This window comes from Nyctibius grandis, chromosome 4 (genome assembly GCF_013368605.1).
Source record: "Nyctibius grandis isolate bNycGra1 chromosome 4, bNycGra1.pri, whole genome shotgun sequence".
Lineage (NCBI taxonomy): Eukaryota > Metazoa > Chordata > Aves > Nyctibiiformes > Nyctibiidae > Nyctibius > Nyctibius grandis.
The window spans coordinates 90837553-90857294 of record NC_090661.1 but is presented as its reverse complement, the minus strand read 5'-3'; the positions used below and the strand labels follow the sequence as shown (position 1 = coordinate 90857294).

Genomic DNA, 19742 nt, shown 5'->3' with positions numbered 1-19742 from the left:
CAGTCTATCCAGACGTTGATAGGTCAGACCTATTCAACAATTTTTCTTGATCCCATCTTCTTCTCCTTGCTCCCAACACCTTTGCAAGCCATAAGACATAGCAGACTAGAGCAATCTGAAGAAATACCACACATTTATTGTGCACACAAGCCCCAAGAAATTCAGCTGCAGAGCTTTAGCAGTGAGAGTGGCTTTCAGCAAAATCTGTAAATATACAGTTGCTTCTAACCCAACACAGCTCAAATGGATTTTCATGGAAACAGCAGAAAGGCACAACTCCAACACCAAGGTCAGCCATTTCATCAAATTTCAAGTTTCCATCAAAGCAAAACAAAACATTTTTAAAACTTCAGAACAAAGGTGTAACAACGCTGCCAACATTTTTCATAAGGTCTACTTTTAAGTAAACACCTAGCATACAGCAAATCAGTCCAAAAGTTTCAAGTTGGCTTGGTCTGAGATGAGCAAGCCAGCTTGGTCTTATAATGAACAGCATCAGAGAACTCTAGTACTAGATGGGGTTACTAGCACTGACACACTAATATAAACATCAAAAATGAGCTGCCTTAATGTATCATGGACAATAAAGTACCTTCAGCAGACCCAAAGCATGTTCCCATCACTACACCGACTGGAAGTGGTTACAGCGCATCAGTCTGCCCAAATACAAAACCTATCATGTTTTCTGTGATCCTCGCAGCTTCTCTAGATTTCTGCTCTCTCCCTTACTGCTACAGTTCCCTTCAATCTAAACAGTGGAATGAACTCCAGTGCTTCATAAAGAAACTAGAAATTAATCTTCGTGGTACATAGCAGGAGTCACCCCCCAAAATTTCCTGCATCCTCCAGGAAGCCTAGGAAGTGAAGTTTCCCTCCTGTTCTGAACCAGGAATTTTCAATAGTAAAACCTTCCCAGGAAGAAGAGTTTCAAATGAACTCACGTTCACCAGCTCTATTTTGTTAATCTAGGATGTCTTCAGACAGTAAAATTAAATTCTCATTTCCTTGCACTCTAACATGCTATTAATGGTCAAAGCTTTTTTTGTCCTAAGAACAACACAGCATGACCTATGTGGTTTCTCTTAACAAACAAGGGAACAAAAACATTGAAAAGCGTATGCAATGTCTTTTCACTCATAGAAACATGGAAATATCTCAAAGGTGATGAGACAAAGCTGGATCTTTTTGGAGTACAAAAGAAAGTCTGAATTCACCCTGTAAAAGCATTATGTTGTAACTGATTAGCCCAACAATTCATTTGTGAAGGTATTAAAAGAAATCAATACTAACCGGACTTCTGTGATTTACAAAGTAATTAGACTGTTTAGCATATCGTAAAACACAACTGTGATTTACATGAACCTTTGGGCACATAAATACTGGTAAAATACTGACCAGCTACAGAAAGTAGTTCAGGCAATAACAATCTATTAGAAAAAGTAGAAGTATGTCTATTCCACAGTGTGAAGTGCTCATTTGGCTTGGAGGGAGGATAGAAGATGCTTGCATTGGCCTGAAAAAGATGATGTAGAAACATTCAGATCCTTTTCATGAGGAAAGAAAAAGAAAGCAAAGGACAGCTGAAGAGTGTTAAAGATATTTAAAATTATTATTTCTATTATTGCTATTACAATAGATTCTAGAGACATCCTTGTGCTATATGCGAACACATAGTAAAAAATAGCATCTGCCAGCAAGAGAGATCAAAGCACAGATAAGGCAGATGAAGAATGAGGGAAAGGAAGTCCCATATGCACAGGCCAGATTCTGCAGATGGGAAGAGAAAAAAAGACACTTTAGGTAACTGGCCAAAGACCAGACAAACTCTAAAATGGGAAAGTAAAGAGTCCAGATCTCTCAAGTCCTGGGTAATGGCTGACCTGCAGCATCATCTCCCTCAACATATGTTAACACAAAGGTAGGAACGAGCTGTACTGAGTGATAAAAAGAGGAGACCTTTAGGACACACTGGTTTTCAGCCCTGAAGAAGACTCCATTCTCAGGTTTTCTGAATGAGAGAGGCTCTAAAGAGACTCCATCCCCCTTCCTCGAGGCATGGTATTTGCCTGCCTTCTTGCTAAAGTACAGTGGGTACATGGACTACAGGCCCTTGAGGCAAAGAGAGGTTAGGGGAGAATGTGGGAAGTCATAAGCACTGTAACAAAAAGGTTTAACAAGGCCACTGTGATGGAGAACAGCTAACAGGAGGGACCAGATTGTTGCAGATGTAAATCTTAGTGATGGAAGGGTCAAATAAAGCAAATTGTCCTGTTTCTGAATTAATACAGTATAAAGGGATGAGGTGCCCATGCTGTGAAAATAAAAATTACTTTGACCATCTAAGGGATCTGCAGGTCATTTGACCACTGAGATTTTAAATCAGCAATTTACATCTCTCAAAACACAGCTATTAGACACAACTGCTGATGGATGGAGTCTTGCCACTTGTCTACAAACAAAGTGCAAATATTTCTACTCACTGTATAGATCTGTTTCATCCAGAATTTCAGACTTGATGATCTCTTCAATCACATCTTCTAAAGTGACAATTCCCAGGACTTCATAAAAAGGATCCCCTTCTCCTTCATTGTTTACTCTTTGTACTATAGCCAGGTGAGACTTGCCTGCAAGGAGACAGATCAGTAATTTAGACATTTTAGAAATTCCTGAAAGATCAGAAATTATAGCAGAATTTAGACACATAGGTATAAATAAAAAGACAAAAAGGTTGGTGTCAGGCTTCATGGAAAAAAGAGGCAAAGTTTAACAGATGCTTAAAATCATAAGCTGATTTCTGTCTGAGAAATGCATTCCTGGCTCACAGAAATCCACTGAACACACTAAGGAGACACGGCTAAAGAGATCAGTGGTTCTCTTTCTAATGTCTTTCCAGTGAAACTGTCACCTTGCATTGAATTAGTTATATCATCTTGTTGATGGCTGTTCACTTCTTGTCTCATGCACTGGCAAAGGAAGGCCAGGCTGGAGCCCTCCTTTGCTTTGAGCTCCCGTGGATGTTCTCCTCAAGCTTGGAAACAACAGCAACAATGGCCAAACCACAAAAGCATGTGAACAGGGTAGAGCTGGGGAGAAGAGGTCAGCCCAATCCATGAGTTTCTCTTTTTCTCCTTCCCTCAAAAATAATTTATTTAGGCATGCTCCATATGGGGGGGGGAGGCTTATTTAGGAATTAATTAATTAAAATATTCAAAGTCACAGTATCTGATCAACAAAGAGAAAAGCTAAGATGAGATATTCTAGTGCCTCTAAAGATCCCGAACTTTGCATAATTCACAGTGTATTCTATAAGACCTAAAGTTCTTCCTGCCACAGGAATAGTATTAATATCACGACGCTTCAAATCAGCTTTGATACCCTTGGTTGTCAGTTTCCCTAGCTGCCGTTGAAAGGTGGTCCTTTGTAAAGCTGCATAAAAAGTAACACGCATTTGAAGGGTTCACCAATACAAGTGGCATTTTGAGGTATAAATACAGCAATATCTATATGCTTTCTGAACTATCAGGAGGTAAGCAAGCGTTGCCTCACGTTCTTCTTTACTAGTCTCAAAAACAATACTTATCCCCATCTGTGGAAGATAACCAAAATAGTTCAGCTTTGCTTAGATCCCTTTATAGGCAATAATGTCTGCATGTTTTAAAATTCAAATTATTAGAGTAACAAGCATTCAAACTATTCCAACCCAGACTCACTCATGCTTAAAGAATGAAAATATCCTGAACAAATTAGACAAGGGAGGAAAACTTATCAACTACTGATATAAACATTGCATCAGGTCAAGTCAATTCACTTTGGTAAGTTTTTCACATCTGCTTTCCCAGGGACCCAACATAAGCAGTTAAAAACAAATTCTTGGTGAATGCTGTCTGTCGAAAGTTAAATTCTTTTGCTATTCCCAGCTTGTGATCATTTAAAAGGAATTTTCCAAAGCAGGGTCTAATATTAGACTCAAAATGAAGTTTCCATTCCACTTAGGCGATATTCTCACCAAAGTAACTACTGCATAATCTGATTGTCTTGGAGCTACTCGTTTAGATGCAGATGGACATACTTTAAATACCAACTCCACAGCACTGCTGAGTCTTATCTTGAGGAGACCTTATTCTACAGTGAACTAACAGAAAGATGATTCGTGATTTTAAAGGATCAACATTCATATTGTACTGAAAGTACTTCACTGTGCCAGGTTTTTGCATTCCTTGCAAGGCTTCCAGCTCTTTTTACCACTGAATGAACAGGATTTAAAAAAAAAAAAAAAAAGGTGACTTCATAAAAACATGAAAGATTTAAGTACTATTATCATTGCTGTTCCTCTGTAATATATTACTCCAATTATATCCTTTCAATATAACGTTGTTCAAAAAGAACTGTGACACAAAAAAATGTCACACGGACAAACCAAATATATTGTAATTTATTTTCCAGTGCCTGCTCAGATATTAGTATATTTGTTTTCAAGTCAAAAGGCATAACTCCTTCAAGAACTATTTCTATCACAGACCAGAGCAGCTCATTTGCACATGCTCATTCAGATGCTAATCCCCAAGGTTCACCGTTCTCACACATTAATAAGTGGTAAGAGTGCTCAGATCTGTACAAGCGGGTAAAATAAAAAAAAAAAACAACAAACAATGCTATCAACTCGGTGTTTCAGCTTTGATCAGAATCATCAAATTACAGCCTTCTCCTCCACTTCTTACTGCCTATGATAAAGCTGAACAAGACGATGAAATTTACATTTCGAAAACGACAGCCTTTCTAACAGTGGAGTCCTGTACACATCTACAAGCAATGAGAGAGATTTATGGAAATGGGATTGGGGAAGGACCTGAGGGGCTATAATACCATGGGAAGTTGTGCATGACTTTCAGCCACAAAACCAGTTACGTGCCCTTTCCATCGGGGTGGTCCCCACCAAGAATTTAGTATCACTAAAATATGTTATGCTCTCCCCACGTTAGCAGGCGCAGCACTCTGATCTGACCAACAGTACCTAATGTGAGACAAGCGACCACAATCTGTACCAGCTACTGCTCTCTTACACAAAGTGAGCTGATAAGGAATTAGTTATGGATGGGTATCAGACATTTTGCGCTCTCTACAATGAAAAAGAAGGCTAGAAACATCTTTTCTGGCTCTGCCATAAACTCCAATTTTTAGTTTTAATACTTGTCACCCAAAGCATTAAGACCATGGAAACTTGTCATAGTTTCAAATGTCATTGGACTTTTTGGTGGGTCACATCAATGTTCAGCTTCACCTTCATTATTAAAACTATGTGTTGCAGAGAGTTTATCTGTTGAAAATGCATAAGTTACCCAAACGCAGGCTGACACTAACCTTTCTTCTCTCTTGACTGTCAAGTTTTTCCATTCCTGATTTTCATGAACCCACCACTTTGCTGGGGTCAGATGAATTTAAGCCAATCTAATGGGGCTGCCTCTAAACAGCTGCCTTTTGCTCCTAAAGTCTTTTCCTTCCTTTGCATTGGCTCCAATGCTCATGCAGTCACTCGATGAGACAGACCAGATCTGAAAATCTCATTTCTTGGGTCTTTGCAAGTTAATTTTGATCCAGATCCAATAATCTGCCAGAAATCATCAGGCAGTGGAACAAGCATCGGCACTGGTGATGGAGGTGGCATGAAGATGCATTCCAGGACTGGCTGCCCTCTCAGACTGCTGCATAGGTAACTGCAAAATACCCTCCACGTGTGGAAGTAATCAAGGCAGAAAAGGCTAAAGGAAAAGCCAGGAGTGCAAAGACTTCTTTATACATCGTAAAAGAGCACAACACAGCATGTGCCCAACTTTAGAAGTGGCCTGTGAGGAAAATAATGACTCTTCCGAGTGTTTTAAATAGAAATTGGCTACAGCTCTAGTCAAGGACTTTATCAGGCCACTAGTATTTGTCATACTGTTTTATTCAACTGAGAAAGAGAGGTTTCAACAGTATTTTCCACTGCTAAGGACACACAATACATATCCAACAAGGAGCTGAATAAAGTAAGTGTCCAAGTAAGGAAACCTGGATTGTCTGTATTATTCCTAGGGCTTTGGGAGCAGAATACAAATTAAACAGAGAGAGTAAACCTGCATGGAAAATATATAAATAATTTCTATACTTCACTGATCTTCTGGCCATGGTCTCTAACCACACTACATCTATGGCATTAATCTTTCTTTAATCACTTGTTTTAAGTGTTGATACAATGGGAGTTAGCAAGCAGGCAGCTCTGCAGCACTGCCAGATCTGATGATAAAGGCAGAAATGACCTGAATGACGTGTAATAAGCAGCACCAGGAGAGACCTGTGGGCAGTGCTCTGACCCACGACTCCTCTGTGGCCACAGGCAGGCAGCGTTTGCTTTCTGCCTTAGCTTCCCCCATCTACAGCAACAGTGGGTAACATCAGCAAGAGCCTACGGAGCTTATATGTGTACATGGCTTGAGACACAAGTTGTGACAAATGCTAATCTCTCAGCTACATTCACGGGCAACTTTTGTTAAAGCAAATCTAGTCTCATCCCATTGCTCAAAATCTTGCTGCTCAGCTTGGATTTTGCTCTGTACCACAACTTCTGATTAATTTATTGAGCTAATTAAGAAACATGAAGAAATCCACGTGAGTCAGTGAACCTAGAATGAGCTCAAGAGAGTCCATGTGACTGACTGACCATGCAGATCAGCACTGGAAGACATGCTTGAAATACAGATTCTCTCACAATACCTTAAGCATTCCTTGAAAAAACAAAATTAAAAAAAAATTTCACCCGTTGATCCCGAGGCATTTATACGTTTAAAGCAAGGACCTCAAGAACATTGCCATGCAGTTCAAATTACAGATGAAAACATCTGATATAGTTCAACATCTGCTCTGGTCAGTACAGAGGGTCTTGTCTACGTGACAAGTTCTGTCATATGAATAGAGCTGTACCCACCCCACTCTCAAATGCCACTTCCCCACAGACACACAGAAGGAAGAAATGGGCTGACTGGAACATTATAAAGTTCAATGAATGCAAATGCAAAGTCATGAACCTGGGACAAAATAACCTCTGTGCATTTGTACTGGGGACTGACCGGCTGGGTCTGCAGAAAAGGACTCTGTGGTCCTGGTGGACAAGCTACATGAGTCTGTGGTGTGTCCTTGCAGCCATGAAAGCTAACTGCATGCTGACTATATTAGTACATGTGCAGTACGCAGGTCAAGGGAAGGGATTATTCCTCTCGATTTAGCACTTGTGAGACTGCACCTGGAGTACTGGTGCCAAGTTTGGGGTTCTCCAGTAGAAGACAAGACACTGATAAACTGAAGCAATTCCAGTGGATGGATGCTAAGATGGTCAGGGGCTGGAGCCCACGATGAACAAGGGAAAGCAGAGGGAGCTGCATTGGTTCAGTCCTGAAAAGAGAAGGCTAAAAGGGGGTCTTAAAAGTCTTTACACACCTTATAGTAGGCTATAAAGAAGACAAGGCTAGATTATTCTTGGATCTAGATACTGATGGGACAAGAGGCAATGGACATGAGTTTCAAAAGTGGAAACTCTCCCTAGATAAGGAAAACTTGTTCCCCATGAGGGTGGCCAAACACTGGAACAAGGGCCCTGAGGGGCTGTGAAATCTCCATCTTGGAGGTATTCAAAACTCAGTGACCTAAGCCAATTTCAAAAGTAGCCTGCTCTGAAGAGGGGGTTGGACCAGATGACCTCCAGAAGTCTCTTCCTGAATTATCCAGTGGTTCTAAGAGACTTTGAAGGGACGCCTGACTGAAATCCCAGCCCAAACTTCATTTCTGACTTTTCATTCCTGTATTTCTGCTTAAGAATCTAAGAAAAATTGCTAAATTTTCAGCACATAAGGATGACATCTGAACACAGCAAGTAAGCTTTACTGATCTGGATTGCCATAATATGGCCTTGTATGTGACCAAAAGTAATAGCAGAATGACACTACTAGCCAAGCTATGCTGCAGAAAATTATCATACTGCTGGCACAGTTTTAAAGCAGAAGAGGGATCTCAGGAATCGCTTCAACAGCAGAGGTGTAATTCAGGGGCTCTGAGCAGTAAGCAACAACCTATACGTGACATATATAAGCTTATATCATGAGTAAGCAACTAGACATATCTCTATTTCTGCAGAAGGAGGTTTGTGAACTTAGTAACTGGGAAGATTTGTATGTGTTATTTCCCCCATGCAAGCAGCAGATATCACTAAAGGCCCTCAGTTTCCATTTATTAACAAAAAAATCAGTGCTAAATCAAAGCTACAGCAGACATCTATAAGACAGAAGATTCCCGTTAAGCCATTTTGTGGTAAAACTAGCATCAGGCTAGTCCATTTTTGTTAAAACCAGTAACCTGAGTCCATTTGCTGTTGGTGAGTGCCCTGGGATGTTAAGTTGTAACCTGTTTAATATGCCTACAATGACATGGGAGAAAAATCCCAGGAGGTGTTTAGCTGCCCTTGAATTTGCTAGCTAACAATCTGTGCTTCTGAAAAATCTCCCTGTTTATTCTTACGCAACTGTTTTGGTTTTGACTGATTTCTACAAAGGTAAACAATTTGGTCTGGCAGTGAGATTCACAGGTTCAACAATATATTATGCAAAACAATCAATTTTAAAATGTGTTGTATAATTTAACCATTAAAAACAACTCCCTCTAGAATAGCACTGGCTTGCAAGCAATTATACCTAAGTAACAAGTGTTTTCCTAAATTTCTTTTCTGCAGCACAGTTCAAGGACATTAAATCCCTCTTCTATTAGGAGACATTTGCATTCATGCTGTTTGCTTTTGCACTTTGATTATTTTCAATGAGGAAATCAGACTGCTACTTTCTCCCCCCCCACGCTAACTGGTGTACGCTGCCTTTGGGTTCACAACCCAACACCGTTCACAGAATCAAGAGAAACCCAAAACTTCTGTACAAACATAATCTAGGTTTAGACTAGGCTTTTTAGATCCTGCTCTTTTCAGCAGCAAAACACACAATATTTTAATATATATTTGGGAAGGGAACCCAATAACATTCATTTAATACAGCTACATGAAACTCCTCCAGACCCTCAAGGAAACGAGTGAAAGCATCAGCGCAGCCACAGGGAATATGGTGATTCTTCGCCCTTAAACTGGAGAGCTTACAGTCTTGTATAAACATTAACTAGAAACCACATCAGCCTTCACAGGAAAATAAAAAAGTAGTGCTTTAAATAGATTCTTTGTGTTAAAGCCCATTTTAGTGGGAGGACACCAAAAAAAGGAAAAATTAGGGAGAGTTTCAGAATGACTTCCTGACAGTGAATTGTATTTGTAAGGAATACTTTCCCAAGGGAAATGGCAGAAGCTCAGTTACTTGCAACTTTGAAAACTCAACTGGATGAAGCTCCTAGAAAGGACTCAATAATTCTCCACTGCCCCATGGCAGATGGAAGAGAAGCGATGAGCTAACATTTTCCATCTCCAGTATCCTATCACTCGGTGTACGCGCTCCAACGCAACTGCTGCTTCCTACCCTTCAATCCATTCCGGTCAGACACTGGTGAGAAGAATGCTCCCAAATGTAATTTACTTTGCTGCTGCTTCTGAGAGTGAGAACGTAGCTCTCTAGAAAGCTGCTACCTGCTGCAGTTTTATATGCAACTGAACTGAACCTGGCAACAAACTCAGGTCAGAAGATGAGAAGCCACCATAGGTCCGTGAGTAAAAGAAATTAGCTGTGTCAAGTTGAGAGAAGAGGTGGCTACAATGAGAAGAGAAAATATTGAGTCTGGAGAGAGACCTATCACTATTTGGGCTAACACAGAACAAAAAATTCAGATACAATTTAAGGCAAGCAGACAGAATACTCAAGTAATTCTTGATCATACTTCAAGTCTTCCACACTAGAGTCAAAAGATACTGAAGTGTGACTTATGCTGATGTGACTTCCCCTGTGCCTCCACTTCCCAAGGCAATTAACGACCTTTTGGAAAGAAGAGTAAGAAATGCATCTCCTTACTGACTTGCACCTCCACAGCATGGTCAACAAGGATTTTTTTCTTACTGTTCAAGGGCCCAAAAAATGATCCATGCTAATTTTATTACTTTCCTGTTTGTTCAAGATTGTCCCCACTGATTTCAACACTCCTTCAGGGATGAAGAGCAGGCACCAGCCAGCAAAAATGCACCAGCAGAGGGAGCACAAAACCTTGGGTTTGCTACGCTCAGAGCTCCAGGTCCTCCAGCGAGCAGATGGAGAGGTCCTGGATTCTGGCATCGGTGGGGTCTAGGTGCTGGCCTGCTGCTGAATCTGGGCAGATCTCCTTTGAGAGATGTATACTTCAGCCTGGGACTCCACAACAACGACCAACATCTGCCATGGCCTGTTCAGTGTCTCCTTCTGTAGCTTTGCATTGCTGCTATGACCTGTGCCCACCTCACCTTCCTCCCTCTCCCCTACCCTATGGGGGACAATTTCTCGAGCCCTTCATAAGATGGCAGAAGAGAAACTGTCACCAAGTTAGTTTCCTCCATCACTCCACCTGTCCAACAGGCTGCTTCTGCTAACAGTTAAAATAAAAACTAAATAAAAACTAGAACATCAAGAGATGTTTATGAGCAACAAAAATAGAAGTCGACCCAGAACAACAATGAACTCAAATGACTTTGGTGCTCAGGTAACCAAAACACGACACCAACATGAACAACAGTCTTGTTCTATATAATCTCAGCCAAAAATCCTACTGGTCTAATCCTCCCTCTAATCTTGCCTCCCTCAATTCCTAAAACAAATTGAGTTTAATTTGGGGAGCTTCTAGATTTTGGCATCTACACCAGCAAATTTTAAATCTGACAAAGGTAAAGTACTAGAAGACACAACAGAAACATGTTTGGACATTAGGAGGAGGTTAGCTGAGGCCAGCGTGCTTACATAAGGACCTCAACTGTGCTGAGAGCAAAGCGTATGAGCTGAAAAGGAACAGCAGCATCTTGGGACTGTGGATCATGAAATGAACTGGGAGCTGGATATATTCTCTTTTTTTTTTTATTACCCTCATCAGCCCCTGTAGTTTACTTTTAGCTCGCCATTTAGGACATACATTTAAAAGGGTTCTTTTGTTACCAACATCTTAGATCATCAATATTCCATTTTAATGACCTGTTTTACTTCAGGCCATTTATATCACATGCAGTTTGCAATTCCAGCAGCTCAAAACCCTGGCTGGTTGATGGCACCATCAGATTTTTCAAGCTCATCACAAGGCTTTCTAATTTATACTGGAGCAGGAGCGAGGGGAAGCTTAAAGAAAAGCTACCCTGTTAACTTTCTAAATCAGCAGCAATATCCTTCACCCAGCAGAATTTACACAACCCCAGAACCACATACGTGCATGCGCTTTCACAGCGAGCAAAGCTGCTGGATACACATGCCTGTAAACACAACCAACGCCAATGACCTCAACTTTGCACGAGTGCAGGATCAGGGCCACGTGAGCACTCACGCTCTGACAGTGCACATTTGTTTCTCCGAAATGTAAACACGGGGCACACCAATTCATGCACCGCGCTGGGGCAGCCACCATTACAGACCAACTTCCAGCAACCTTCTCCCACTGGTCTTTTTGTTTGGGTCAGGTCCCATGAGGTGTAATGATGCAAGAACAGCTACTGCAGAACTGTCAGCAAATTCAATGGGAAGAGGGGAATATCCTCTGGCTGGAAAGTGTCTCTTTTAAAGACTAAAGGTATGGAACATCTAAACGTAGCGAAGTGTCAAGACAGACCCAAAGCCACAGATCAGAGAACCTCAACTGTAGCGACCATTTACAACCTTCTGAAGCTGCCAGCAGCATCTTCACTTTGTTTGGTGCAATTTTAGCTAGCGACACAGGGCAGAGCTGAATCCTGGATCCATGCCTCTTCATTGAGAACACGTACAGATCAACAGTTATGGATCTGAGGGGGGGAAAAATTCATTTAAACCACCCAAAGACGTGCTGAAAACTGCCTGACGCAACAGCGAAGAGACAGAAGGAGTAATCTGTGACTTCAGAGCTGGGCATCGCAGATACCTAACTGCCTGCAAACCGCAGGTTTTTTTGCAAATACTAATACAAATGTATAGAGGGGAAAAAAACATGATTTTGCATTTTGCTAAGGATTTAAGTAGATTTTATCTTGATGACTTGTTACTTTAGAAGTCTATCATGCAAAGAGGCGAAAAGAACTAGTTCAAACGCTGACCCAGAACCTCCAGGAAAGGAAAGATTACAGTAAAACTGCCTTGTTTGAAAGAGTGACAATACTGATGGTATATTTGAATACATTCTTAATACTATTGAAGAACAAATGTACAGTGACTGGCTTTGCTCCTAGGAGTTTTCAATTACTCATATATGTAAGATTTTCAAGTGAACTAGTAATACAACATCATGTTTCCATCCACACAAGGAAGGATTAATTTTCTCAAAAATGGTATTACTGGGTCAGATTTTAGAAATAGAAACTTCAAAGATCAATCTCTGTGACAATTACACTATGAATATTTTTAATTACTGACTTTATAAAGCAACTTTTTAAAGCTTCCATTTGTGAACAACCACCTAATTAGTATTTCTTTAGGCCACCCTGCATAGCCCTCTGGTAGGCTGAGTATGCCCAGAGCTCTTGAAGGAGGAAGGAAGCCTCTCAGATAAGACAGTAAAGCCTCTCTCCTTCAGCAACAGCCATGGGAGAGAACTGGAGATAAGGTGAAGATGTAGCCTTGCTCCTTGAGCAACAAGATGCTGGAGACCAAACGAAGATGACAAAAGGAGTCTAAAGCAGGAGACTGTGAATCTGTGAACTTGCCACCACTGGTTTCGCTGTGATGAAGAGTTCATTTACTCCAGAAGACTAGGGTTCAACAGGATCTACCCAGACTGTGGAGAAAATCCATTTGGAACTGAGACCACAGTCTATAATGAGTAACCAACAGCAACTGCCTTTCACAGGTCTACTTTACTATTCTTTGAAGCAACTCCTTGATTTATTCCAGCTGAACCCGTCCCCAAATTTTACTAAAATATTTTGCTACAGTATTTATCAGAATTTTCCTAACTCAATGACAGAGACATTAAGAATGGCATTTGAGGAAGCAAGACGACAATAAAAAGAATTAGTGGAATGGCTGCTCATTGCTTTATTTTAAAATTCAGGCCAAAATTCTTTCAAAAACAGCATATAAATCAGGGTTGCTCAACAGCTTTGCAGCTGCTGGGTATGGATGACAGGGGATGACATGCAACTCACACCTACATTACAATATTATTCAAATTCTTCTTGTCACATATTTACCATAAAGTGATGGGATATTTTAGTGATGTACAGGAATTCTGACAGGATGGTACTTCTTTCATGATCTGCCTGTTTAGCTCAGTGAAGGTGTAGTGGAGCCACCCTGTTTCTTTGGTATTCTGCAGAAGTCTCTTATCATTCTCCCAAAACATTCTATGATTATTTTAGCCCCATCCAAAATGAATCTGAACGTATTTGCTCCCAAATGACCTAAGTACTTAGTTTTAATATCACTGACTTTTGGGACTTTGTTTATTTTGATAAATTTATCCCAGAACAAGTTTTGTGGCATACCTTCTCATAAGGAATGGGGCTTTTGATCTAAGTGGAACACTTTTTCATTCAATCTCCTATGGCAAGGGACAGATCTCTCCCACCTCTTTAAGACTGTTCACCTGGTTTGTATATGTGTGTGTCAGAACATCTCTACAATTTTATCCAAGCCTAGGCTCCCCTACTTTTCTCCTAACACCATGTAATAGCATTGCATCAAGGTATCTCAGGACGGCAAGAGCTCACAAGGGGTCCATTTGAATAATCTGCTACGTACAGCTACGATCCACTGATCTGATGTACCCAACTCCTTCTGTAACACTCTGATGAGAGCTACAGTAAAGCACAACTCCACTAGCTAGGGAAACAACCTGAATTACCACTAGCTAGGGAAACAACCTCAATGACCATGGTTGAACCCACTGACACAGGTCAAATTAGCTTTCCTTGTGAGGCCGGAGAGTGAATTAAAACTCAAGCTACCCATACAGCTTTGCCCACAAATCCATGCCCACACTAAGAGCCCTTGGACAGTACACAATACCAGCATCCCTGCATCCCTAAAACCCTCTGACCATGGAAACAGCCTCAGAGCAATAGTGTCCCATTGTCGTGACTTCTGCCTTGCATTTGTGTATTTTTAGCTTGGATTAGGCTGAATTCTTCTACATCCCAATAAACACCAAAGTAAACCAGCTCTAACTTCTGCTAGAAAAGACATGGGCAACTAGGTCACGCAACATACACACACGCACTTCGCTGTTACTTTCTGTGACCGCTTGTAAATCCAAACATTCTGGGTATGCCCATACAAAAACATCAACACGAACCCCAACCAGAAAACCAGTCTACTAGGCTCTGAGGACTTGCCCTTAAATCTATAGTATAAATAACAGTATTTATCTAGCATATTAACAATAGCAGAACAGATGTGTGTCACTGTATGTGGTTCACAGGAGAATACTCAAGGACTGGGGCATGAAAGAGTATGGAAAAGCCAAAGATTCACAGACACTTATGTGTGTGTATATATATATATATGGGTTTTTGTTGTTTTGTTGTGTTTGTTTTGTTTTGTTTTTAAACAGATGGGTCTAAGATTTCGTATCTTTGCCCGCTGCAATACCCTTATCTTCCCCTGTTGATCTCCTACTGCAACAGCAACACATCCTCACCTTTCCTCCCAGACCCTTTCTTGCTCTTGGTCTTCTTCCTGCATCTTCTGCCTGTTCAGGAAAGGTCCCTCCACAAATGCAGCTACTGGCCAGGTGATGCTGCCTTCACAGAACAGGTCAGGGCTGAGCTCTCATCTCTAGCTCAGAGGGAGCAATAGGAAAAATTTCCTCCCTTACCCACACACCACGTTTTCTTGAAACTTATAGAAACATGGTATTTGAGACTCTTTTGACTCAATGACTTTCAAAGTTATGAAGGACTAGGTGAGATAAGGGAAAAACAAACAACAAACTCACAAAACCCAACCAAAAAACCAAAACCCTAAACTAAGAAAAAATAAACAAAAAAACCCACCAAAGACCCAAATCCCTCCCAAGCGACCTCCCCCACAGCAGTAAGAGCGCAGACCCTATGCCAGCCCCCCAAATGACAGAAGACAACCAACTTCAAAATATTGCTGTAATTTCCATCCACAGGAAAGAGGTTGTCATTTCTTCATGACAAAGTAAAGAAAAAAAAAAAAAGAAATTTGCAAGAAAGCCATGAATAAACATGATTATTTAAAGCCCTACTTTATTCTATGCATAATTTATTTACTCAAAACACCATATATTTCCAAGTAGAGCTCAAATACACACTTAGTCTAAATAAGATGGAATACACATGATCTACTGCTCTGCCTCTTTACGCACACCAGGTTAGTACATGCGAAGGTTCCCGTCCCTCCAGGCCTTGCAGAAGCCAGGAGTGCGGCTACGCACGCTGCATCGCTGTCCTTACAAGGGTTAGACAAACAGACCAGCAAACCCTGGCAAAAAGGAAATGCATTTTGAGTTCACAGTGGGGCTATCACTCGGCTATTTCTGTAGCGCCTGCATCTAAAAAAAGATCCAGTTCACACAAGTAGCTATTTTACCTTACTGTCCCACAAGATCTAAATGCATTTTTTCCGATTACACTTTCCCACCATAAAATACACGACAAAATGTGACAAATATTTTTAAATATTCCTATGAAAGTATTTTGCTTATATATAGAAACATGAGTATATATGGAAACATACAAAACTCTGTGTTTATATATAGATGTCTCCTCACTGTATAACTAATATTAGTCCATGGAACTTAAGTCACACATGACAAAAAAATGAATTAAAGTTCCAGTGAGCTTTGCCATAAAGTAGACAAAGCAGAAAAAAAACCCCTCTTGGACTTATGATAATCTCTGTATGAAATGCTGAATGGTAAATTCCCTTGGGAAACTTCTCTGACACAAGAAATAACAAAATAAACAAACAAGGAGACAAGTCCAAGAGGCTCACTGAAGAGACATCTAGTCCACATCTTTTTTTTTTTCTCCTTCACTCCAGCAAAATCTCTGTCATGAACCACGAGAGAGGTGCAAGAGGTCTTGGGGCCTAAAGCCCATCTCCTAGGGAACAAAAACCCACCAGCTTCACTAAGGTCTTGGGCATTTAAAGCTCTTTTAGAGAAAACATTTCAAGTGACTACCACAACTGCTACCGTTCTGAGAGTGCTCCACACTATAATGCCCCTTCTATATAAAAGAAATATACTTTGATAGTTACATGAAGGTGATAAAAGTTCTTCAGAAGACTTATTTGCACAAGGTTTAAATTTTACTCTCTAATTACTTATCCATGGTTTGGTGTCCTAAACACCACATTTCTTGCATTTAACCAAAAGAAAAACGTAAAATTGACTAATCTGTTTCAGTGTTTAAGCTGAGGGAAACAAAACAAGCAGAAAATATGAGAGACTTTTTTTTTAACAGATAAAATTAAATACTTTTTCCATGCCCCCAAGGGAATTAGTAAAATGAATTAAGAATGCCTTCCCCCTTTTTTTTAAGCCAACAGCTCTCAATCCCATCTCATCAGATCTGTTCAAGCACTATTCTAAATCATGAGTCTCCATTCACATCACTTATACTATAGTACTTAGAACTGCCACAGGAGCCTGTTTTAACATTCAATCAACCCCCCCTGCTTGCATGCCTGCCTTGATGAGCGCAGAATCCTGGTTTTATAAAAAGGAGAATTTCCAGCAATAAAAGCCAGGTACTTTTGTAGCAGTTCCACAACAATTGCTATCAATAAAAAGAACTCTTGGATGACCTGGGCAGTAAATAGCTCAAGGTTTTTTCTAAAATACAGTAAAGCTACTGAAATAACAGCATATTCAGCCCTGCATCTCAGAGTTATAACTTTGAGTAATGTACTGGAGTCAACCAGACAAAGCAACCAAGCGAGGGGTCTGAATGGGGAAAGGTTAGAGTAGGCACTGTCCGTAGAGCTTAGTGGAGAGCCTCACGCAATAGCTGTGTATAGCAGAAGTGGCAGATGGCTTTCCAGAAATGAAGATGAATTACTCTCAGGAACATAGTTTGCCTCCTCTCAATCTTTAAAGGCTGGTGGCATCTCACCTGCTTACTTCCACGGCAACTGGATTCCCTTCTTATCAAAAAGCTGTTGATGCTAAGCTCTGTCTTCTCTCCTGACCTGTAATTCCTGTTGCATCAAATATCCAGAAAAGCAAACAGGACCAAGGATGAATAAACACACTTGCGCAGTTGAAGCAGTGAAACCTCAAAGGTTTCTTACCAAAATTTTACAGATTTCTGTCCCACTTCACAACATCACCACCTTTTTGCTGGCCAAAAATTAATAACTATATAATCAGTTCAGCCACGCAGTACAAGGGAAGGGTACCACCTTGTGATCTAGAACAAGACCAGATCACAGTGTGGTGACCACAGAACAAGACTAGTTCTAGATCCTGGGACCAAGAACTTCAAATCTACCCAGCTTCACAGGAACACCAAGTTCTTTTATGACCACAAGCGATCAGGAGCTCACATCTATTATTCATTGAAATGATGACATGTCTGGCAGAACAACAGCTCTTGGCAGGACAGCAAAATATTTATGCAGTGTAACAACTCAAAGGAAATGATTTGCCAAATTGACTGCAACAATAGTCTTCAACCTTTTTCAATTTGTGGGCTGCTAAAAATGCTCAGCGGGAATGCAGAACTCTGTACAGCTGAGCTCTCTACTGACAAGAGGCTTACTGTTTTTAAGATACCTTTTACTGAGACATCAGAAATAGTCCTTGGATGCAAGCTAAAAAAATCACCAGACCACATTCTTTTCTGGAAGCTTTTCATCCAAATATTAAGCAATCTTCCTTACTGTATACAACACACTAAGACTTAAAAGACTGCAATCGAATTGTTACAGGTCCCTGCAAATAAAGATATTCTTCCAAGCAACATTAGCAAGAGCTTACATGACAAATACGGAGACCAACCACCACGTAAAGTGGTCAAGTGACAGAACTCAAAAGCAGAGAATCCCCCAGGCCAGGGAGGGCACAGAGCAGTGTATCACTGAACAGATTGCCCTGGGCTCCTCCAGGCAGAAAGCAAGAGCAGATGCAACCTTGGGAGGGACCTCGAGCACTGAGTCCCACATGGGTGTATTTCTGAGGAAAGCTGAAATTAGTGTTTGGCAACAGTGGTTTTTTCAAAGGCAGCATTTAGAGACTTCTCAATAGAAATAAAATCTGGGGAAGGGGGAAGAGAAGGAAAAGGAGGAACGGTGGGAACTGCAAATGAGATTCATGTTATTTCCACTGTGGTAGCAGTTGAACCAGTGCTCAAACCACCATCTCTGCCCCTGCTCATTAGATTACCTCGTAATTTGCCCACTCCTGTACAGTAATCCACAGTGGGAGCCATGGCAATGTGAGGATAAGAGAGGCCAGCGTACCCCAGCCTCACTGGAAGCAAGGGAGGAGGAGGAGGAAGGACTAGGGAGATGATGGCAGGGACAGTATGACTGCCTCAAGCACTGATGTGTTTCATCAGATGCACCATTTCAGTCGATATAAATATTGTCAGGTTGGCTCAGTGGTCTGGCCGCTGCGAAATGGCTGTTTTCTGCAGGTACCACAGCAGAGGTGATCAGAGGGGATTGCTTTGCAGGTAATACTAGGAGAAGTTTTATGGGCAAAAGGAGCAGTGTGAAAGAGCTCATGGCAGAAAGATGCTCTAGATGTGCAGGGGTGAGGTATTTAAAAGGGTACAAGAAGAAAAATAGTCAGATTTTGCCCACCTTGCATCTCACCTGCAATGGCGAGACCTCAGTTCCCACCCTTGGTTGTGTGCCTTAAATTCCTCACTGCATTTGAAGCAGCATCCCACTTTACTCTCACGCTTCCCACTTTAATGGTTTGCTATGAAACACCGTTTCAAAAATCAAAACTGAAAACAGCTCCTTGTCCCCTGTGATGTGTCTGAGCCAATGTCTGAGGCGAGAGCAGAGAGCACAAAGTTCAGATCTTTAATCAAGAACAACCATTGATCTGCAAGCAAATATTATAGCAATTCCTTCATCAAAGATGGAGGAAGCAGATGTGTTTTCCAAAAACTAGGGCTAATGAAACTTGATTAGCAGAGGAGGTCTGAGAGAAGATGGTGGTGCTTCTGGAACTAGGTTAAAAAATGGCATGGGAAAGCACAGACAGCAAGAAAGTAACCTGAGAAAGAGATTTCGCTGATCTGACAGGAGACAAAGACATCTTAGAGCAGCCTACTGTTCTCAAAGGAGATAGGGAATATCTTCAAGCATTTAAGGGATTATGAAATGGTGACTGGAATGAAAATGTTCAAACCTACAGTGGAAAGAAGAGCATGAATACAAATGAAATGATCAAAAGTGCTTTGTGTGTGAGTTACACCAGAAGATAAGCATAGAAAGTACCAAGAAGGAAGAAAAGAGCATCCTAAGACAAGAAGGTACAACTGCTGTAGAAGCAAATAAGCTACTCCAAAAACAAGAGGGAGGTTTGTGCACAGAAATGCCCCCAGTCAACAAGCCAGTTGCCCAGGGGGTTACGCCAAGCTGCTCATGAGAAAGTGTCCTGAACCCTGT

The 19742-nt window shown here is 41.0% G+C and overlaps 1 protein-coding gene across 1 annotated transcript in view; it reads right to left on the bottom strand.

Annotated features, from left to right (window-relative positions):
- CNNM2 (cyclin and CBS domain divalent metal cation transport mediator 2) overlaps positions 1–19742 on the bottom strand; it is a 123026-nt gene that overhangs the window by 22070 nt on the left and 81214 nt on the right. Inside the window, exon 2 of the mRNA XM_068398275.1 lies at positions 2481–2624. Within this exon, the coding sequence (XP_068254376.1) occupies positions 2481–2624 (144 nt within the window). The remainder of the gene's footprint in view (positions 1–2480; positions 2625–19742) is intronic.